At 40.6% G+C, this 16,070-nt stretch overlaps 2 protein-coding genes across 2 annotated transcripts; one reads left to right on the top strand and one right to left on the bottom strand.

The window, feature by feature from the left end:
* Window positions 1–486: 486 nt before the first annotated feature.
* Window positions 487–6,640, bottom strand: LOC104961997 (inhibitor of Bruton tyrosine kinase-like). The gene is made up of 6 exons (XM_010790371.1): window positions 6,480–6,640; window positions 4,764–5,680; window positions 4,470–4,566; window positions 3,317–3,441; window positions 715–856; window positions 487–500 (listed from the first exon to the last, which is right to left on the bottom strand). Exons 2-6 carry the CDS (start codon window positions 5,085–5,087, stop codon window positions 487–489), a joined length of 702 nt encoding a protein of 233 aa, XP_010788673.1. The 5' UTR covers window positions 5,088–5,680; window positions 6,480–6,640.
* Window positions 6,641–9,434: 2,794 nt separating this feature from the next.
* tpbg (trophoblast glycoprotein) lies at window positions 9,435–11,556 on the top strand. The gene has a single exon (XM_010790367.1). It carries the CDS (start codon window positions 9,891–9,893, stop codon window positions 11,028–11,030), a length of 1,140 nt encoding a protein of 379 aa, XP_010788669.1. The 5' UTR covers window positions 9,435–9,890; the 3' UTR covers window positions 11,031–11,556.
* The last annotated feature ends 4,514 nt before the right edge of the window (window positions 11,557–16,070 follow it).

The raw sequence follows: 16,070 nt of genomic DNA, 5'->3' as shown, positions 1-16,070 counted from the left end.
TTCACTGCTTATATATATGCGGGTTCGGGTCGGGTTGCGGATCTTGTGCCGGCGGGTCGGGTCGGGGTGCGGGACTAATTGGCAATATGTGCGGGGAGCGGGGCGGGTTCGGTATTGCACGTCGCGGGTGCGGGGCGGGACCGGGTCTTGAAAATCAGACCCGTGCAGGACTCTGACCCAGACCCCACGCAGCATTCTCATCTGTTAGTCATTACTGTTGTCATTTTCTGGTTGCTAACAAACGCCATTGTAATACATAATCACTGATGTTGCGCTGTAACGGTGGTTGACTCATCAGAGCACAGTGGGCTAATAGGGGGGGGGAGCTCCAACAAGCCGTTCAGGACAGAGAGTGAATGCACATACTATACAGAGATGCTGTATGAGAAACCAATGTGATTTTGGAACATTGAACAATGTAAATCTATTCTAGTAGACCTCAACAATGGAATTATGATCAGTAGAAATGGCCATGTCATGGGACCTTTAAATGGGGTGGCCTAAATATTAGAAATATGAGAACAAGCTTGATAATAAATATAAAGCTACATTTGGTCACAATGAATGAAGAGAATCCAAGAGACAGAAAACAGGGTAAAGCGGTAATGAAAAAAGAAATGTTCAGAGATGTCATTTGTTGAGGTTAAATATTATATTTTTTAAATATGGACTAATTAACAGTATGCTTAAAATACATGACAGATCTTGCTATACCCGCATAAAGCCTTGCTGCAACAGGTCTCACCAGATAAGTCTGTTCATCTCCATGTCCAAGTCGTCCTCCCAGCCCGTGGCCACAGGTGAACACCTGACCTTTCTGAGACAGGAACACTGAGTGGAACTTACACAGGACCACCTGCAGGGAGGAGAGGAGGGTAACATCAGCAAACATGTCATTTTTCCCAGTGGGGTGTTTCCTTACATATTTTATTTCATAGAACAAAAAATGTAAGCTTGCGTTAACTAAAAAACGTTCAAAACGTTTTCAGTGTTATTTTAATTTCACAACGGATACCTTGTATTTAAACTGCAAATCAAATATATTTACGGGAACAAATAAATAACCTGAACCTGAAGGAAACCGAAAGTGGTCAAATGCTAACTAAACCCGAGTTTCAGGACTCATTCCTGCACCACTCTTTTGTATTTAATACCAATAAATCACCTATTATAAGGGTTAAAAAAAAAAAGAGTTTGAAGTTTGTGCGGTTTAAGGATCTTGTCTTCATAGTGTTGACCTGATAGTGAGCAGAGGCTAGCGATGCATCTCTTTCCATGTCCTTTGGCCAAGCCTTCTTGTAGCGATAGTAAAACCCTATGCCAATAAAGGCCAAGTGGAAAAGCAAACATCATTATTAATACATTGCTACCCCTCAAGCTTTCAATAGGGCGCAGGGATGTTTCCCAAAGTATGACATTGATGTGGACACTCACACACACTACGGTGTAGTTCATTTAATTAAAAACATGTCATTGTGGAATTAATATTTAACCTCTGGCACATGCTGGGTTGGGATATGGAGACAAAGACTACACGCAGAGCCACTGGGTCATTGTGTGGTCATGAAATCGGATCCATCTGTCCCCTACTAGGCTTTATGAAATTACACTGCAGGAGAAGTCTTGAATGACATAAAAAAAACTCAAACATGGGGTTTCTTCTGTAAATACCAATAATACAATGACATGAACCAAAGCTTAATCTTTTCTTAACTAATACACAAAATGTATGCAAAAAAAAATCTCTAACAATGGATTAAAATGACAACATATCTAACACAGTTGTTACTTAATCGACATTAACGAGCAGCTGGTGTTTGTGCACACTACTGGTGGGAGTCACATTGGTGCCATTAGCTTTATTAATCACACTAAGAGCATACAAAATGCATGTAATCGTAGCCATGCTGGCACAGCCTAGCTCGACAAAGTCACAAATGAAGACTACACATGAGACACACCAGATATGAACTTTGTTTGACTCAGGAAAAAAAAAGTAATTTAGTTTGACTGGCCAACGTGAATCTAGGTGCTGATGATACTACAGAGTTTCTGACGTTGCATATAAATTACAATTGCTACCTTCACACAAAGTTTGCATCCAGCTCTCTTTTTCCAGTTGAACTCCTTAGCCAAACAGGCTTTATGTTTGGGTTTGTCGAGGCAGCCCTAGCATTGAACTATTGTGTCTGTTTATTCCATATTCCAACGCAAAAAATGTTCACTGTCAAAATTAATGGAAAAGATCTTTTTTTCTCTTTCGTATAGCCAGTTCGTTCACACGAGGCCGCAACGGAAACGCGGAAACGGACCCCTAAAACGATAACGGGTCCCAAGGTGGATAGATCTGTGGACAGAATGCTCTGCGGGGCCAAACGGCTCTGTGTGTACGTCCTATACAATCATTTCCTGATAACGATGAAGCCATAGCCCCACCTCTCCCCACCTCTGCTGCTCACTGCTGTAGCATGGTCAGTAGCTACTGACCATGCTACAAATGTTAGTGCAAACTCTTCAGCTCCTCTACCAAAACCAGCAGCAACAAGTGGACATGGAGAACTACATGTTGCTAAATCCACCGCGGAGAATAAAGAGAAGGGCAACCATGCTCGGGGGTCTTCTTCACTGCTTTTGGTGTATTTTGTGGCGGAAGTACTGCGCCACTTACAGGCCCGGCATTTGTACTACAGCGTCTCCAGCGCTTTCGGGCGGTCTCGTGTGAACAGAAGACTTTTTTGATATAGTATTAGTTTGCATTTGCGTTCCCGTGTAAATGGGATCTAACATTCACACACACTCACACAGACACTTACATATGCCTTCGGGAGCAGTTTGGGTTAAGTATTTTGCCCGAGGACACGTCTAATTGTTGACTGCAGTGGCTAAAAATCCAACCACGGACCATCTGATTGGTAGACAACAACATTAACTCACAGCCACCCTCCAATCAGATATTGTTATTTTCCATACTGCCTTATCAAACGTATGATTAAAAAAATCCCAAGAAAGTACCCAATATTTCTACATCTATGTTACAAATACGGATTAACCCTGAAAAGAAGGTTGTGTAATACAGGACTCTGGGGAGTGAGTGTTTTGCTGGTTCACCCAGGTGGCGTGCCTTATCTCGAGCACCCATGTGAGTTGGCGCTTTTTTTTTAATGCAACACATGTTGGCTCAGAGTTAAAGCATGAGGCTATTACTGATGTGACACAAAGGGAGTGGGGTTCTCTGGGTAGGGAAGCCCTTGGCTCTAGGAAAACACTCTCTTACCCCCTGAGAGGGAGGACAACAACAGTGTGTTGTTAGGCCTACCTGCTTGATGTAAACCCCAGTCCGGGCAAACACATCCACCAGCTCAGGGTGCTGTCGGCTCTCCTGATTACCATGGCCCAGACTGAAGTTAGTATTGTTTCCCCATGTGTACACCTCAGTTGGATCTGTAATTAGGAAGAAAAGACACAATTACAGGCTCAGCCACAACACTGCCTCTACATGCATCTTGGTTAAACCAGTGGTCTTTTCTGCCATAAAAAAATATGGCTATTTTGTTGACAACAAGTGAACTAAAAGTGCTCTTTATATCATACAAAAGAAAGAAATACACATATGGCATTTAAGTAGGAATGTACAAAGTTAATATAAAATAGAAGGCATTAATAACACAAAATACAATAAAATTGATGAAATAGAAAGATGTCCAGTTAATCCTTAGTGGAGTGGGTACTTCATCCTTTTCTATAACGGAAAAAACCCAAATCATAGCAACTAGAAAGACTTGTGATGTAGCAGAGGGAGAATCAAATCCCTTGCATTGTACAAGTGTGAGACACACAATTAAACAGGATTTTTAACAGTGACTGTAAATGTCTACGATAACAACCACAAGCCCAAATGTGTTGGTCTCACAACCAATGAGTTCTGTATTCAACAACTGAAACAATGTAGTTTCCATTTCTTCACACTTCATGCACGTTAGATATAGAAAAAGTTGTGCCAGATATTATTTTTCAACTTGAGTCAGCAACTTTCTTATACCCTTTAATGTACTATCCCTGTGACCTTAAAATATACAAATTGGAGGGCAGGAGAAAAAAGTATAATGAGGATTATAGGTTTGTATTGAGTTTGGAAAAAATATGAATAAAAATGTGATAGATTTTATCGGATGTGGCTTTAGGGCTCAGCACACCAACGTTTGTATCTTCACCTGGGTACACTTTATTATTATTTTAATTGACTCAATATATATATTATTCAATTTTCATTCCGTGTTACTATGTGAATTTTTATTATATGCAAATGTATAATAGAAATCGGATAACCTTATGTTATCCGATTTCTTGTTGATATGTTATGCAATTATGTTGATATGTTACGCAATATTTCAGTAACTTGCAATTCAAAAAGGGGAAAAGGCAGAATAATTGGTCACAGAAAGAAAAAATAAGTCATCAGCTTTTCTTACCGGTGTTTTTGAACACTACATGTGCTGGACGGTCCTTCATTGTAAGGTCCAGAACAGAGAGGCCCTCCTTGTCCTGTGTGGATAAAAGTCCTCCATGCTGGAGCAATGCAAGGAAAAAGAAGATCATTGAAATTAAGTCGAAAATCTTAAAAATGAGCAAGGAATAATCTTATTTCATTCCATCTTTCCCATATTGTTGAATTACATAAATGTTTACTACATGGGACTACTTAAATTGGAGCACGTTGCACAGTTGAGAGCCCATTTTTTTGGTGATCCACGTTAATAACATACCTTGACCAAAGATATGAGACAGTGGATATGTCCGTAGAAGGCGCTGCGATGCACAGCTGTCCAGCCAGACTCCTTATCCTTCGCCATCGGGTCAGCACTCTTGCTCACCAGCAGCCACTCCAGCAGGATCTTCTTTCCCAGGGAGGATGCAAGGTGCAGGGCTGTGCGACCAAAGGCATCCCGCAAGGTGGCTGCATTGTAGCAGTGTGAGCTCAAGAACGCCCTCAGCTGCCCCTCAGAGCCGCCGGTCAGAGCCGCTACCACCTCTTCCGCATGCTGCTGTGAGCGGCATTTGGGGGTGCAGTCCTGCACTGCCATACTCATGATGACCGCCACCAAAATCCTCACCGTGAACCCTACTCTCTCCTGTCTAACAAAGTCCCCTTGACAGCCCACCACCCACAATTGCAAAACAACTTTAAAAACAAGACCATGCGATGTAACAAATCAAAAACACTGTCACTAAAAAAGTGAACTATAGCTGCTCTCCAAGAAGAAAAAATATATATAAGAAAAAAATACGTGTCAACAAAAGGTGGAAATGGTTTGGAGTGCTAGAATTGTGCTTGTGTTGGGGTTCCACCGCACCCTAGCGATCCCCAGAGCCCACTTGTGACTTGTTTCAGTCGACCATCTCAACCAAGAGTTGAACACAAACTAAGGTGCTTCCTGCATTCAATGGCATCGAGAATTCAATAAATACAAAAACTCTTGTGCTTTTTATACAAAAATGTACATTTCAATGTTTGCAAAAATAGTTTTTTCCTCTAAAGATACTTAATAATTTACAAAAGGCAATAAATTCAACAACCCTCTGACCTTCTCTTACAGCAGTCCATCAAACTTGAGGGGAAAGGCCTCCTTTCCCCCCAAAATTCTCACTTTCCTTTTCAAAACTCCATAATTGTAGAGTGCACCTGAAGAAGAAAATATGAGCCATCAGTGAGAAACAATGGCATACATTCACACTGTGCGCACAAGCAAACTGCTAAATAAGCGCAGCTTTGGGTGCAGGGCGCAAACAATAGATGATCCAAAACTGCGAGTGCAAAGGTCAAAGCTAGTTTAGCCTACAGAATAGTATACCAAAGCACAGATCAGCTGAGTTGACATATTTTGCTCGATAGCTATTTGACAATGCTGTGCACATAAGATTTGGACGAAATAGACAAAAAATTGTGAAGAATGTGCACTAGCATTGATAAGAGGGGGGCTCCTGATGTTGCCTAAAGAGCAGTATTATGTAACACGTTATTCGAGTTAGCAATAGCTGGTTTGTTTCCATGTCGGCTGCACCCCATTCAACCCCCATGGTTTCTGCGTAACACAACTGTGCTATTTAAGAAACTGTGACGCCTTTTCTCTATTAGAATAAGATCAAACACTTATATTTCCCACTTGAATTACTTAACTGCTAGCAGGCTAGGGCACGGACAGCTAAATACTTCAGCCAAGTATTAGCTCATAGTGCCCAAGCTGGATAACTCTATGCGTCACCTTAAAAGAGAATAGGTTGCAATGCCTTTCAATATCTGACCAGTTACTACAGTTGAGAAGGGCACAAGCATCTATAAATAGGTAAAGTTAGGTTTGTCAAGTGTTGTTAGCTATCGCTAGCTGGTTATAGCTTGGCAGCTAGCTTGACTGACACATCACCGAAAGCTAGCGTCAGCGAGCTGTTTTGCTATGGAAAACTAATGTCGTATCATGTCTTACCTTCCGCTAGTTACGGAAAAAAGAGGACATGGAGAAAGTTGCATCAACGACGTACATCCACTGTTTCATTACTAAGAATAGGAGAAGATAACGGGTTTTTTTTCACTGATGCTATATCTGACAGCACTGACTGCTAGCCTGAATCCCTGCAGGTTAGGTAAAAACCTTCTTTAATGTCGACACTTCTGATTGGTCGGGAAGTGTGCATCCCAGTATTCTATTGGTTGATATGTTTAGGGTATTAGCTGATCAGTGTGCTGTTTCTGTAGCCATGATGTCCTGGGATATATTTATTTAGTATTTTTGTAATATACATTGATTAATAATAAAAATAAAAATGACAAAACATATTTGAAATGTTATCTGTACATATTTATTCATTTTTTGTGTGTGGGTTTCCTCAATTGTATTTTGTTGCTGTAGTTTTCCATACTTTACATTTATTGTTTGAAAAGATAAATCAATAAAAAATATAAGAAATTACAAATAAAAGAACGTGATACAATTCTTAGAAACGAAACATGTTAATCTAAAATACTATACCTTTTCTTAAATCTTAAATGGTACAAGAAGACAACACTTCTTAGGATTAATTTACAATTTGACAATTAAATTAATTCATTAATAAACAGTCTCTCGCAAAATTGATTAATCTTGCCTAGCTGCAAACCAGTGTAAGATTTGTTTAATAATGTCAGCACAAGAAAGACACAATAATTGTTTGTTCCTTTTATAGAGAAAAAGATAACTTGATATTCCCCATAAAACCTATTTCATGAGCTAAAGTGGAAGTAAAACGTTTGCAGATTCTCTGCAAGAGCATCACGTCAGTCATCAAAGTTCCAACAGAAAGACTTCAGGTGGAGTATCACTTACAGCCTTGATCCAAGTTTCGTGGAATTACTCTAATGATTGTCTCATTCACCCAGAATAGGAAGGGGTCGAATGAGGGTAAAGCTAGGGTTACACTGGGATCTACACTGGGGGGCTTCCAAATATGAGATATTGATGAGCATGTCCTCCCTCACCATTCATGCATGAACACAGCCACAGTTCTTATCCAGCAGACAACTACAAGGTCACTGCCACTCAAGTAATTACCTAAAGAGATAAAGGACACTTCAAGGTTTACTAAAACAAATGTTACATTTATCATATTTAAGTAAATGTGCTAAAGTAAAGTTACACATATGACAACATTGTTTTGTATTTTGTTCTGATGTCACTTTATACTACTACAAATACAATTCAAACTTTACAAAAAGGATTTTTCAATTAATCGATTAATATTTGAGTTAATTATTTGTTCTGCTTTTGCATTATTGCGTAAGTAGTAATCCAATGATACAACAGTCAGGAGAAATGTTCATTCTGACTTTAAATAATTTAGGTCAATTTTCAGGAAGAAAACCGAAAAGATTATGTACCAAAATGCAGTATTTAAAATGGCTGTTTGCAGAAAACACATTAGACTCTTTGAGAAAGTTGTTAAAATTACTTTAAGGGGCCCTATTATGGTTGGGTTATTTTGAGTACTTCTGTAATGACATCACTATGTAACACTCTAGCTTTATAGCGCTCGAACACATTATACGTATACGGTAAGGGGCGGGACATCTCTAAGCGGTTTACAAATCACAACAGAGCCAGGCTGCTAACAGAGCATGTCACAGTAAAAGTACAAAATACAAATATGAAATCTGAAAATGAGAATAAGCACCTTTATCCAAATGTAGTTATTTTCCCTTTGCTGTTATTTTTGACCTTGCTGTCCGTGTTTCTGTGTTATATGGAGATAAAAGTTGACATGTGATAAATCTTTAGAAATCCTTCCCCCCTTTCATGTATTGGGTATAGTGTAGACTATAATCCTCAAAAGGAACTCTGTCTTTCAGCAGTAAATGATGGGTCCAGCAATGTGACATTAGCAAAGGATCAGATGATAAATGTGATTCCTCTAAGAGTTTCTTTTTGGCTATGTGTGTTTTTTTACACATAGTGTTTTGTACAACTAGATCCCGTATCAGATCTTATGATAGGCATAATTAATCAAACTGCAGTCCTCTCATGAATCACAAAACTTTATATTCCTTTATATCAAACAACCAGTGGGTGGGAGTAAATGTAGTTGGATTTGACAAAATTACACAATATATTTAATTCTGAAACAGTTACTCAAAAAGCATATACTTGTTAATTACAGTTACTCACAGGCTACTTAATATTTATTTTCCGAAAAAGCTTCTTAAGCAGAATATGCCATTCATTATTTTTGATAGTAATCAGTGTTTAGCAATGTTGGCTGGTTTAACTCACAGACTGTATTTTACTTGATATTTTTTGGATTATCCCAAATGTACAACCAAGTTTTTTTTAACTAAACACTTGCAACCAGTAAGGTATTACATACAACAACGTACATTCAATTGATGAAGTGATTAAATTAGTCACTTGTTACATGTATAAAAGGATAGACAGCTATTAAAAGTAAAAAATACCCACACTGCAAACACCATTATGTAAACACATATTATTTCCTCTGAACATATAGGTATATGTTTGGTAATGATTAATATTGGATTGCAAAAAATCATGACGTTTTGTAAATGTCTAATGAGAACACATATCTTTTCTTTCATTATATTATAGTCTGCACATAGTGAGGATGAATTGTTCGTCACTGGAGCTCCCTCAGGGATCCCTAGAGGTCCCTGGTCCCCAAGACACCGGCTCACTTTCTGCAGCAACAGAAGTAATATGCTACGGGTCATTTGAGGAAATTAGTTACCATTTTTACAATTATATCTTAAGCTACCAAAGTAATTTACATATTTAAAAAAACGTGGCATAATCGTGAGTGGAAAATTAAATCTAAGTCAGAACGAAACTTGTAAGGGGTTCAGTTCACCCCCCTTTTCTGGAAAATGGTATGCTCCCTCCTTCCAATGGTTTGCACTGTGCTGCTGTGTGTGTTTGGTCTTTCCCTCTAGACTCCCAACGTTTAGGAGAGAAGCGAGCTGGAAGTAGTAATACAAGGCACCTTTGGGAGACAAGGAGGAGGATTGCCTTTTCAGAACCAGCTGTCCGAGTAAGTTATTTGCCGATACGATTTTTTTTTGCCGTGACTTGAAAAAAATACCTTGTCTTCTAAGGTTTTGAAAGACACACGAACAGGGAAAGCCTCGAAGTTTGCGAGCTTCGCCCACATCACCTTTATGGAAACGTAGACTTAACCCACACAAGGATGGTTTGGGGGTAGTTATATGGAGTCTGAGTTGGAACTGGGAGCCGTTTTCGAAAGGATAGAGCCGGGAGACACAGTCGAAAAACTTTCCCAGGGGGTGGCTGCGTTGGATTGTTGCAAAGTAATTTTTACGCACGGTCGGCGCCCACTTATTTGTGCAATCCAATATGCGCCTGTTGAGCACGACGTGTGGACGTGACCGCGGAGAAATCCAGGGAAGCAAACACATGTCCGTGATGATGCATTTTCTCTTCCTCCTCGCAGCCGTGCTGTCCTGTCACGGCTGTCCTGACAAATGCTTGTGCTTCTCCCAAACTGTGAAATGCCAAAACCAGGACTTGGACGCGATTCCGCATTCTTTACCGGCCAACACCAAATTCCTGTTCGTCACAGGAAACAACATTTCCCATATCGGTGTGGACTCTTTCCCAACGAGCCTCGAAATGTTAACAGATCTCTATCTCAGTGGGAATCAAATGGAGACTGTGGATGCTATGGTATTTGACAACTTGCCCAACCTTGTGCGGTTGGACCTGAGCAACAACGATATCCAGACTTTCAGTGGAAGAGCTTTCCTTCTTGAAAATAAAGTGCAGCTCTTGAACCTCAGCAGGTCTTTCCACAACCACTCCTCCATGGATGTGCTGCAAAGTGTCCTACAGAGTGGAAACCTCGTCCAGCTGACGGCGTTGGACCTGTCTAACAACGACCTCGTGATTCTTCCCGATGATATCTTCACCAACCTCTCCAGCCTGGTGACCCTCAGCCTGCAGAACAGCTCCATCATCTCCATTCAGAACGGGACGCTGAGGGCGCCCCCGCTTCTTGAACTTGACCTGAGGGACAACAGCCTGAGGGATCTAACCGCCACCTCCATGGAGGAGTTCGACCTCAAGCCCGCTCTCCTCATCCGAATGTCGGGGAACCCGTGGCGATGCGACTGCTTCATCGACGACATGCTGCTGTGGCTGAAGAACTCCACTCAGGTCGTTGACGTGCACAACCTGACCTGTTCCGACCCTGAGGCCCTGAGGCGCCAGGCGCTCCTGCAGCTGGATCCGGCCCGGCTGAAGTGTTTGGGCGACATGGAGGGCGTGCTGGAGACTTCTTATGTCTTCTTGGGGCTGGTGCTGGCCCTGATTGGTGTCATATTCCTGCTGGTGCTCTACCTGAACAGAAAAGGCATCAAGCGTTGGATTTACAACATCCGGGACGCTTGTAGGGACCACATGGAGGGGTACCATTACAGGTATGAGATCAACTCTGACCCTCGGTTGGCCAACCTGAGCATCAACTCGGATGTGTGAGCGAGGACGGGACACTGTCTGGGAGCCCGCAGTGAGATGTTGAATGAATTTGCATGAAAGTCTTCCCCCCCTTCCCCCCATGATGCTATTCAGATTTGACATCTGTGATAATTAACCCCAATCTCAACCTGCATTCTACCACTGCCGCATGTCCAAAACAAGTAGCTGGCAGCTGTGATGTCTACTCTAGTGTAAACATTGCATGGACAATGAATTCTGGCAAAAACATTTTTTTCAGAGTTATTTTTACTTTTTCCTAAAGGAGAAAGAAATCCAGTACTTTTTTTAAGTGGAAGAAAACGCATATTGCATCCCTTTTTCATTATGCCTCTCTCGCTGCCGAGAAACGCTCTACTGCTTGTTTATGAGTTTGTTATTTTTAATACGTGACTTTGTGATATACAGTATGCCTACTTTTTGAATGATTATAGTGCACATTGCATAGTTTTTGGATTTAGTAGGTAGATGTAATTGCTCTTTTCTGTGAAGATATTCAGATAAATAAAATGCCTCTGTATTGCTGGCATCTGTCTCGACTAAGGACCTTCAATCAAAAAAGATAGGAGTGTTTTTCTAAGGGCGTTGACTTACTGTAGGAGACACTCATTCCATCCTGAGGCAGTGCAACAGCTGACATGATCCAACGCTGTAGCCGTGGAGTTAACATCTGTGGGGACTAAATCTGACCCCCTGCTTCCCTAAACCAAGAAACATTGCCTGCCTTACAGACACCAGCGTTAATGTGACAAAAACATATTCTTACATTAAGCCCTTTTTGATCAGTCGTCTTAAGCAGGAAATTGTAAGAAACACATGGTAAATGTTTGCAATGGTAGGCAAGATCTTCAGGTAACCTCCCAATGTGGCAGACATATTTTCCTTATATTAAGAAATATAGATATAAAAAGCAATCTGTTGGTTAAAAATAGTCTCAGATTAATGGGATTTTTTATATTTCTTCTGTGTTGAAGTAACCGTGTTTATTTTCACCTCCATGTCACTGCAGCATATACTGGACAAAATACACGCATTACAACTTAATACCAGAACCAGCATATTGCATATTGCTAAAATGTTCTCCTTGTTTCCAACTGCTGTTTGTGTTTGTTTTGTATCGCAGCACAGCAATTATTTCACAGTAAATCTTACTCCAGTTGTCAATGGCATTTATACTGTAGTATCCCTAATGCAACAATTAAGCAATTTTTCATTCATTACAACTTCCTGCAGCAGGAAAGTCACATTTAAGAAGTAGAATAGAGGGCATACTGTCTGCATTTAAACGAGCTTCCATCTGTTGGTCCATAGGTGATGAGGGTAGCAAACTTTTATCTCCGAACCAATTTGCTTCCTGCTGTGAGTCTGATAAAAAATCCTTGGCTCCCGGCTAATTCCCCCAAATATTGCGAGCTGCGATAAGTGGGCAGTTTTCAGATTCCTCCAGTAGACTCCAGCATAAAGCAGTTTAAATGAAAACCAGCTGCAAAAAAACTTGGAGAAAAATGGTGTATGCCATTTCTTGGCACATGCAAATGAAGGCAAAGTAAACCCGTGGGGCGCACAGAGGTATTATGGAAATGAGCTCAAGCAGCTTTTCATGTTACCCTGTTTTAGAGGGATTTGATTCTTTGGGAAAAGAAGTGTTTTCTATTAGCGGTTATACCAATTCAATGTCTATTTTCCAGTATAGTATGGATGAATAATGAATGTGTGGTATTTCTTTGAAGGGTATAGCATGCATGTTGCTGTCTAGCAGTCTAAATTAATGAAGATGTTTGTTGTGTCTGCACAATGACCTTCCTTGGCCCTTTTGAAAAGCACCTGGAAAGATAATGATTTCCATCTCCTTTTAGTTCTCACTCTTTTGCACACAATCATCTCTAAAACTGGCCTCACATAGCCTGCAGCTTCTTGTAATTTGTGGTACGGCAGTATGTCTCCTGCAGGGTTCAGAGGCGTGCAGTAACATGGCATACCTTTGTATTTCAGTATGAGAATCCTTCATTCATCTTTCATCAGCGGATCTGTCTGATTACGTTGTTCGACGTGCGGAAGAGAAGCGCTGTGTAACACTCTGTGTCTGGTCTTCCGCTCTGGCTGGTTTTAATAATCCCACATTTCTCCCGGCAAACACAGCAGCCGCTCAACTGTCTCTGTGGGCTCTAGACGTGCCGTCACACCTTCAGCTTCACACTTCCCGCCTGGAAAATATCTTTGTCTAGAGACGTTTATTTTCAGAAACAGCGTTTGCCAATCTGTGTGGATAGGAGGAGTGTGTGGTTGTCTGTTATATTCTGCAAGGTTTGTGTTTAATAGGATCATTATTTGTATTGGCAATAAAGCAAGTGAATATATACTTTTGCTTTTACCTGTAGTGCTACTTATCAATCTAGATTGTTTTGGTGAGTGTTGGGGATATGGGGTAAAGAGATGTCTGCCTTCTTTCTAATATAATGGAAATAGATTGTGGAGCTCAAAGTGACAAAATAATGTATTTGAAAAACGAAATATGAATGTCTCTTTGTAAAAATGATGACCCGGTTAATCAAGTTAATACACCGACCTTGTTGTGAGCAGTTTCATGAAGGAGCTATTTACTTTTCACCAAATTACATCCAGCAAGTTGGAACAAGAAGACATTTTATTGTTATAGCAGTAACATATTACTACAGACTGCTAAATTAACCCAATAATGAATGGAGGCTTCTTTTCGACACTAGCATAGTGGTTCATTTATTAGTATAACTTGTATTTGTTTAGTGCTGTTCTCACCGGAGCCACCGAATTTGCGGTTGGTTGTGCATTCCGATATTATGTAGCCAAGATGCCTAAGAGAGGGCTAAAAGTGTCCAGCACTCTTGAGCGCTGCATTACGCCAATTTTTCACATTCAGAAAAAATAAAATGTTGTATTTTTGATTTTGGGTGAAATGTCCTTTTTTAAGGTGTGTTTCTCAGACTTTTGATAGTCATACCTTAATATCTGGCTTTCATACAGCCTTGTAAGATTTAGATTTTGCAGGTAGATTTCAGCCTGTTAATCGGTTACAAGCATTCGTTTCCTGAGTGGGGATTTTGTAATAGTTGCAAGTTCATTTTGGAAATGGATGGTCTCACTTCACACACTATTCCCCTAAGCAAGGCTTCCTTACCTCTTTGTCCCAGGAGGAGTGTACAGGTGCAGGTGGCTGCTTACAACCTAATGTATCCACAGAGACTGTCAGTGAGTCCTCCTCACACACTCTGCAGATTCATATTAAAGAATGATTTTGCCCAGCCACGCCTCGGGCCACGCTTGGCAGAGCAGGTGTAATTAGAGTGAGAAAAAAAGAGAAGCACGCAAGCTAGAGAGTGAATGGTTGAAGGGGAAGAAGAATGAGTGTTAGAGAGTGCTCTGTGTTCAAACACCTTCCCTGGATCACTCAGTGGCCTCTTTGCTCTTGTTAGCGCTCGTCTCCAAACAGCTTCAACGTCTAAATAGCCGGTCTTTGACTTGTGGTGTCAGCCAGCAAGGCAGCGGTGTGTCTCGGGCAGCTCCCTGGGATCTTTGCTGTCTATTATGGCAGAATCAGAACTGCTGTTAGTTTTGCCACAAACACTGTAGTTTTCAATGTTTGTCCACTTCAAGTTTGTTGTATGTCTTACACTGAGGCCGGATTATGATTTGATTATAGACACAAACATAGTTTTATTTCACGGTTACCCATTGTTGAACATCTTTTATGAAAGGGATAGTCAAGATGTTTTAAGTGGGGTTGTACAATACCTACTCAGTGTCAGCTATCTACCGACAGTAGATTCCGGTCAGCACACCCCTAGTTTAGACAGGAGTTATGCACTGACTAACGATGGATTTGATAAGAAATGCATATAGTATACTGATGGTCATTTGGAGGCAATAATAATCAGATGTGTGTAAATGCGCTTTATTATTTGTATTCTGGGTTTAAAGACAGATTGAGAGTTTTTTTTAATGCTATCTAAAACAATACTCAAATGCCTATTTACAATGAATGGCAGTGAAATGAGTGATGATGATGGGTCAAGAAAAGACGATACAGATCAGTTCTGTATCTTCAAGATTTAGAGCCTTTAATAAAAAATGTCCTTGTGTGACTATCTCTAAAGATATCCCTAAAAAGGGCATTTTTGCGTGGAAAAAACCTCAGTGACCTTCTAAGATCTTCACTTTATTTCTGAAAACTCACAATTCTGAAGCCTCATTTTCGCTCCAGCTAAATACAGTACATATCACTGTCCATCTCACAGAGCAAAGCTTCAGCCAATTATGTTTAAATCTTTCATGTTATCTGTGGCTCTAACTGGGACACTTTTGTCCCCCTGTCCTTGGAATTTAAAACGTTGCTTCCTTCAAGCAGTGTATGTACCACCCTGGGGAGGAGTGCTGTCTTCAGTATAAATACAAAAGGACAAAAGTATGATCCATTTGCTGCTGTTCCTTGACCCGAGGAGGCTTGTTTAGGGGTATGATAGCTTTAGCATAAACATGACAACATAGATGAAACACGCAAAAGCTAATTAATAACCCTCAAGATTAAAATATATTTGGAGTTTAATCGATCAATATGACCAGAAGCAATGAACACAGCAAATAGCTATTTCAAGGTAGTGACTAATAATAATAATTATATTAAAGTGGACCAATCATGCTATATTTGAATAATGTCTGTGAATTTTTTTTTTCAAAATACCAAACGGATCAAGCATTTTAGCCATGCCTCATTTCGCTCTATTTGCTCTATTCCAGCCCTGTTTTTGCAAGGGCTGATTCTGTGGCAAATGTGAGAGGCACGAGCGTCATGTTACCATGCTGTTACCATGCTGTTACCATGCCACGGCAACCTCTCATTCCCCTGATAGGTGGAGAGTTGCCCATATAGGCGGAGCTCCTTGTTTCTGACTCAGAGATATTTCAAACCTGTATCAGTCTGTATCAGATCCGTTGCAGCCCCGTTTTTAGAGATTTGGGTATGTAGGAAAAGAGAGAGGGCTGTGTTTTCTGACACTTGGTGAGTTCACT

Source organism: Notothenia coriiceps, unplaced genomic scaffold, assembly GCF_000735185.1.
Source record: "Notothenia coriiceps isolate Sejong01 unplaced genomic scaffold, NC01 NC01_scaffold00034176, whole genome shotgun sequence".
Taxonomy (NCBI): Eukaryota; Metazoa; Chordata; class Actinopteri; order Perciformes; family Nototheniidae; genus Notothenia; species Notothenia coriiceps.
Note: the sequence above shows the minus strand (reverse complement) of the source record. Positions and strands in the feature narration are given on the sequence as shown.

Excerpts from the sequence above, each read along its gene's own strand:
- LOC104961997 (XM_010790371.1), bottom strand. The coding sequence starts at position 5,087 with ATGAGTATGGCAGTGCAGGACTGCACCCCCAAATGCCGCTCACAGCAG. Across the intron at positions 4,567-4,763 it reads GTCTCATATCTTTGGTCAAG|CATGGAGGACTTTTATCCAC; the intron begins GTATGTTATTAA and ends GCATTGCTCCAG. Across the intron at positions 857-3,316 it reads CTGGGGTTTACATCAAGCAG|GTGGTCCTGTGTAAGTTCCA; the intron begins GTAGGCCTAACA and ends TCCTCCCTGCAG.
- tpbg (XM_010790367.1), top strand. The coding sequence starts at position 9,891 with ATGCGCCTGTTGAGCACGACGTGTGGACGTGACCGCGGAGAAATCCAG.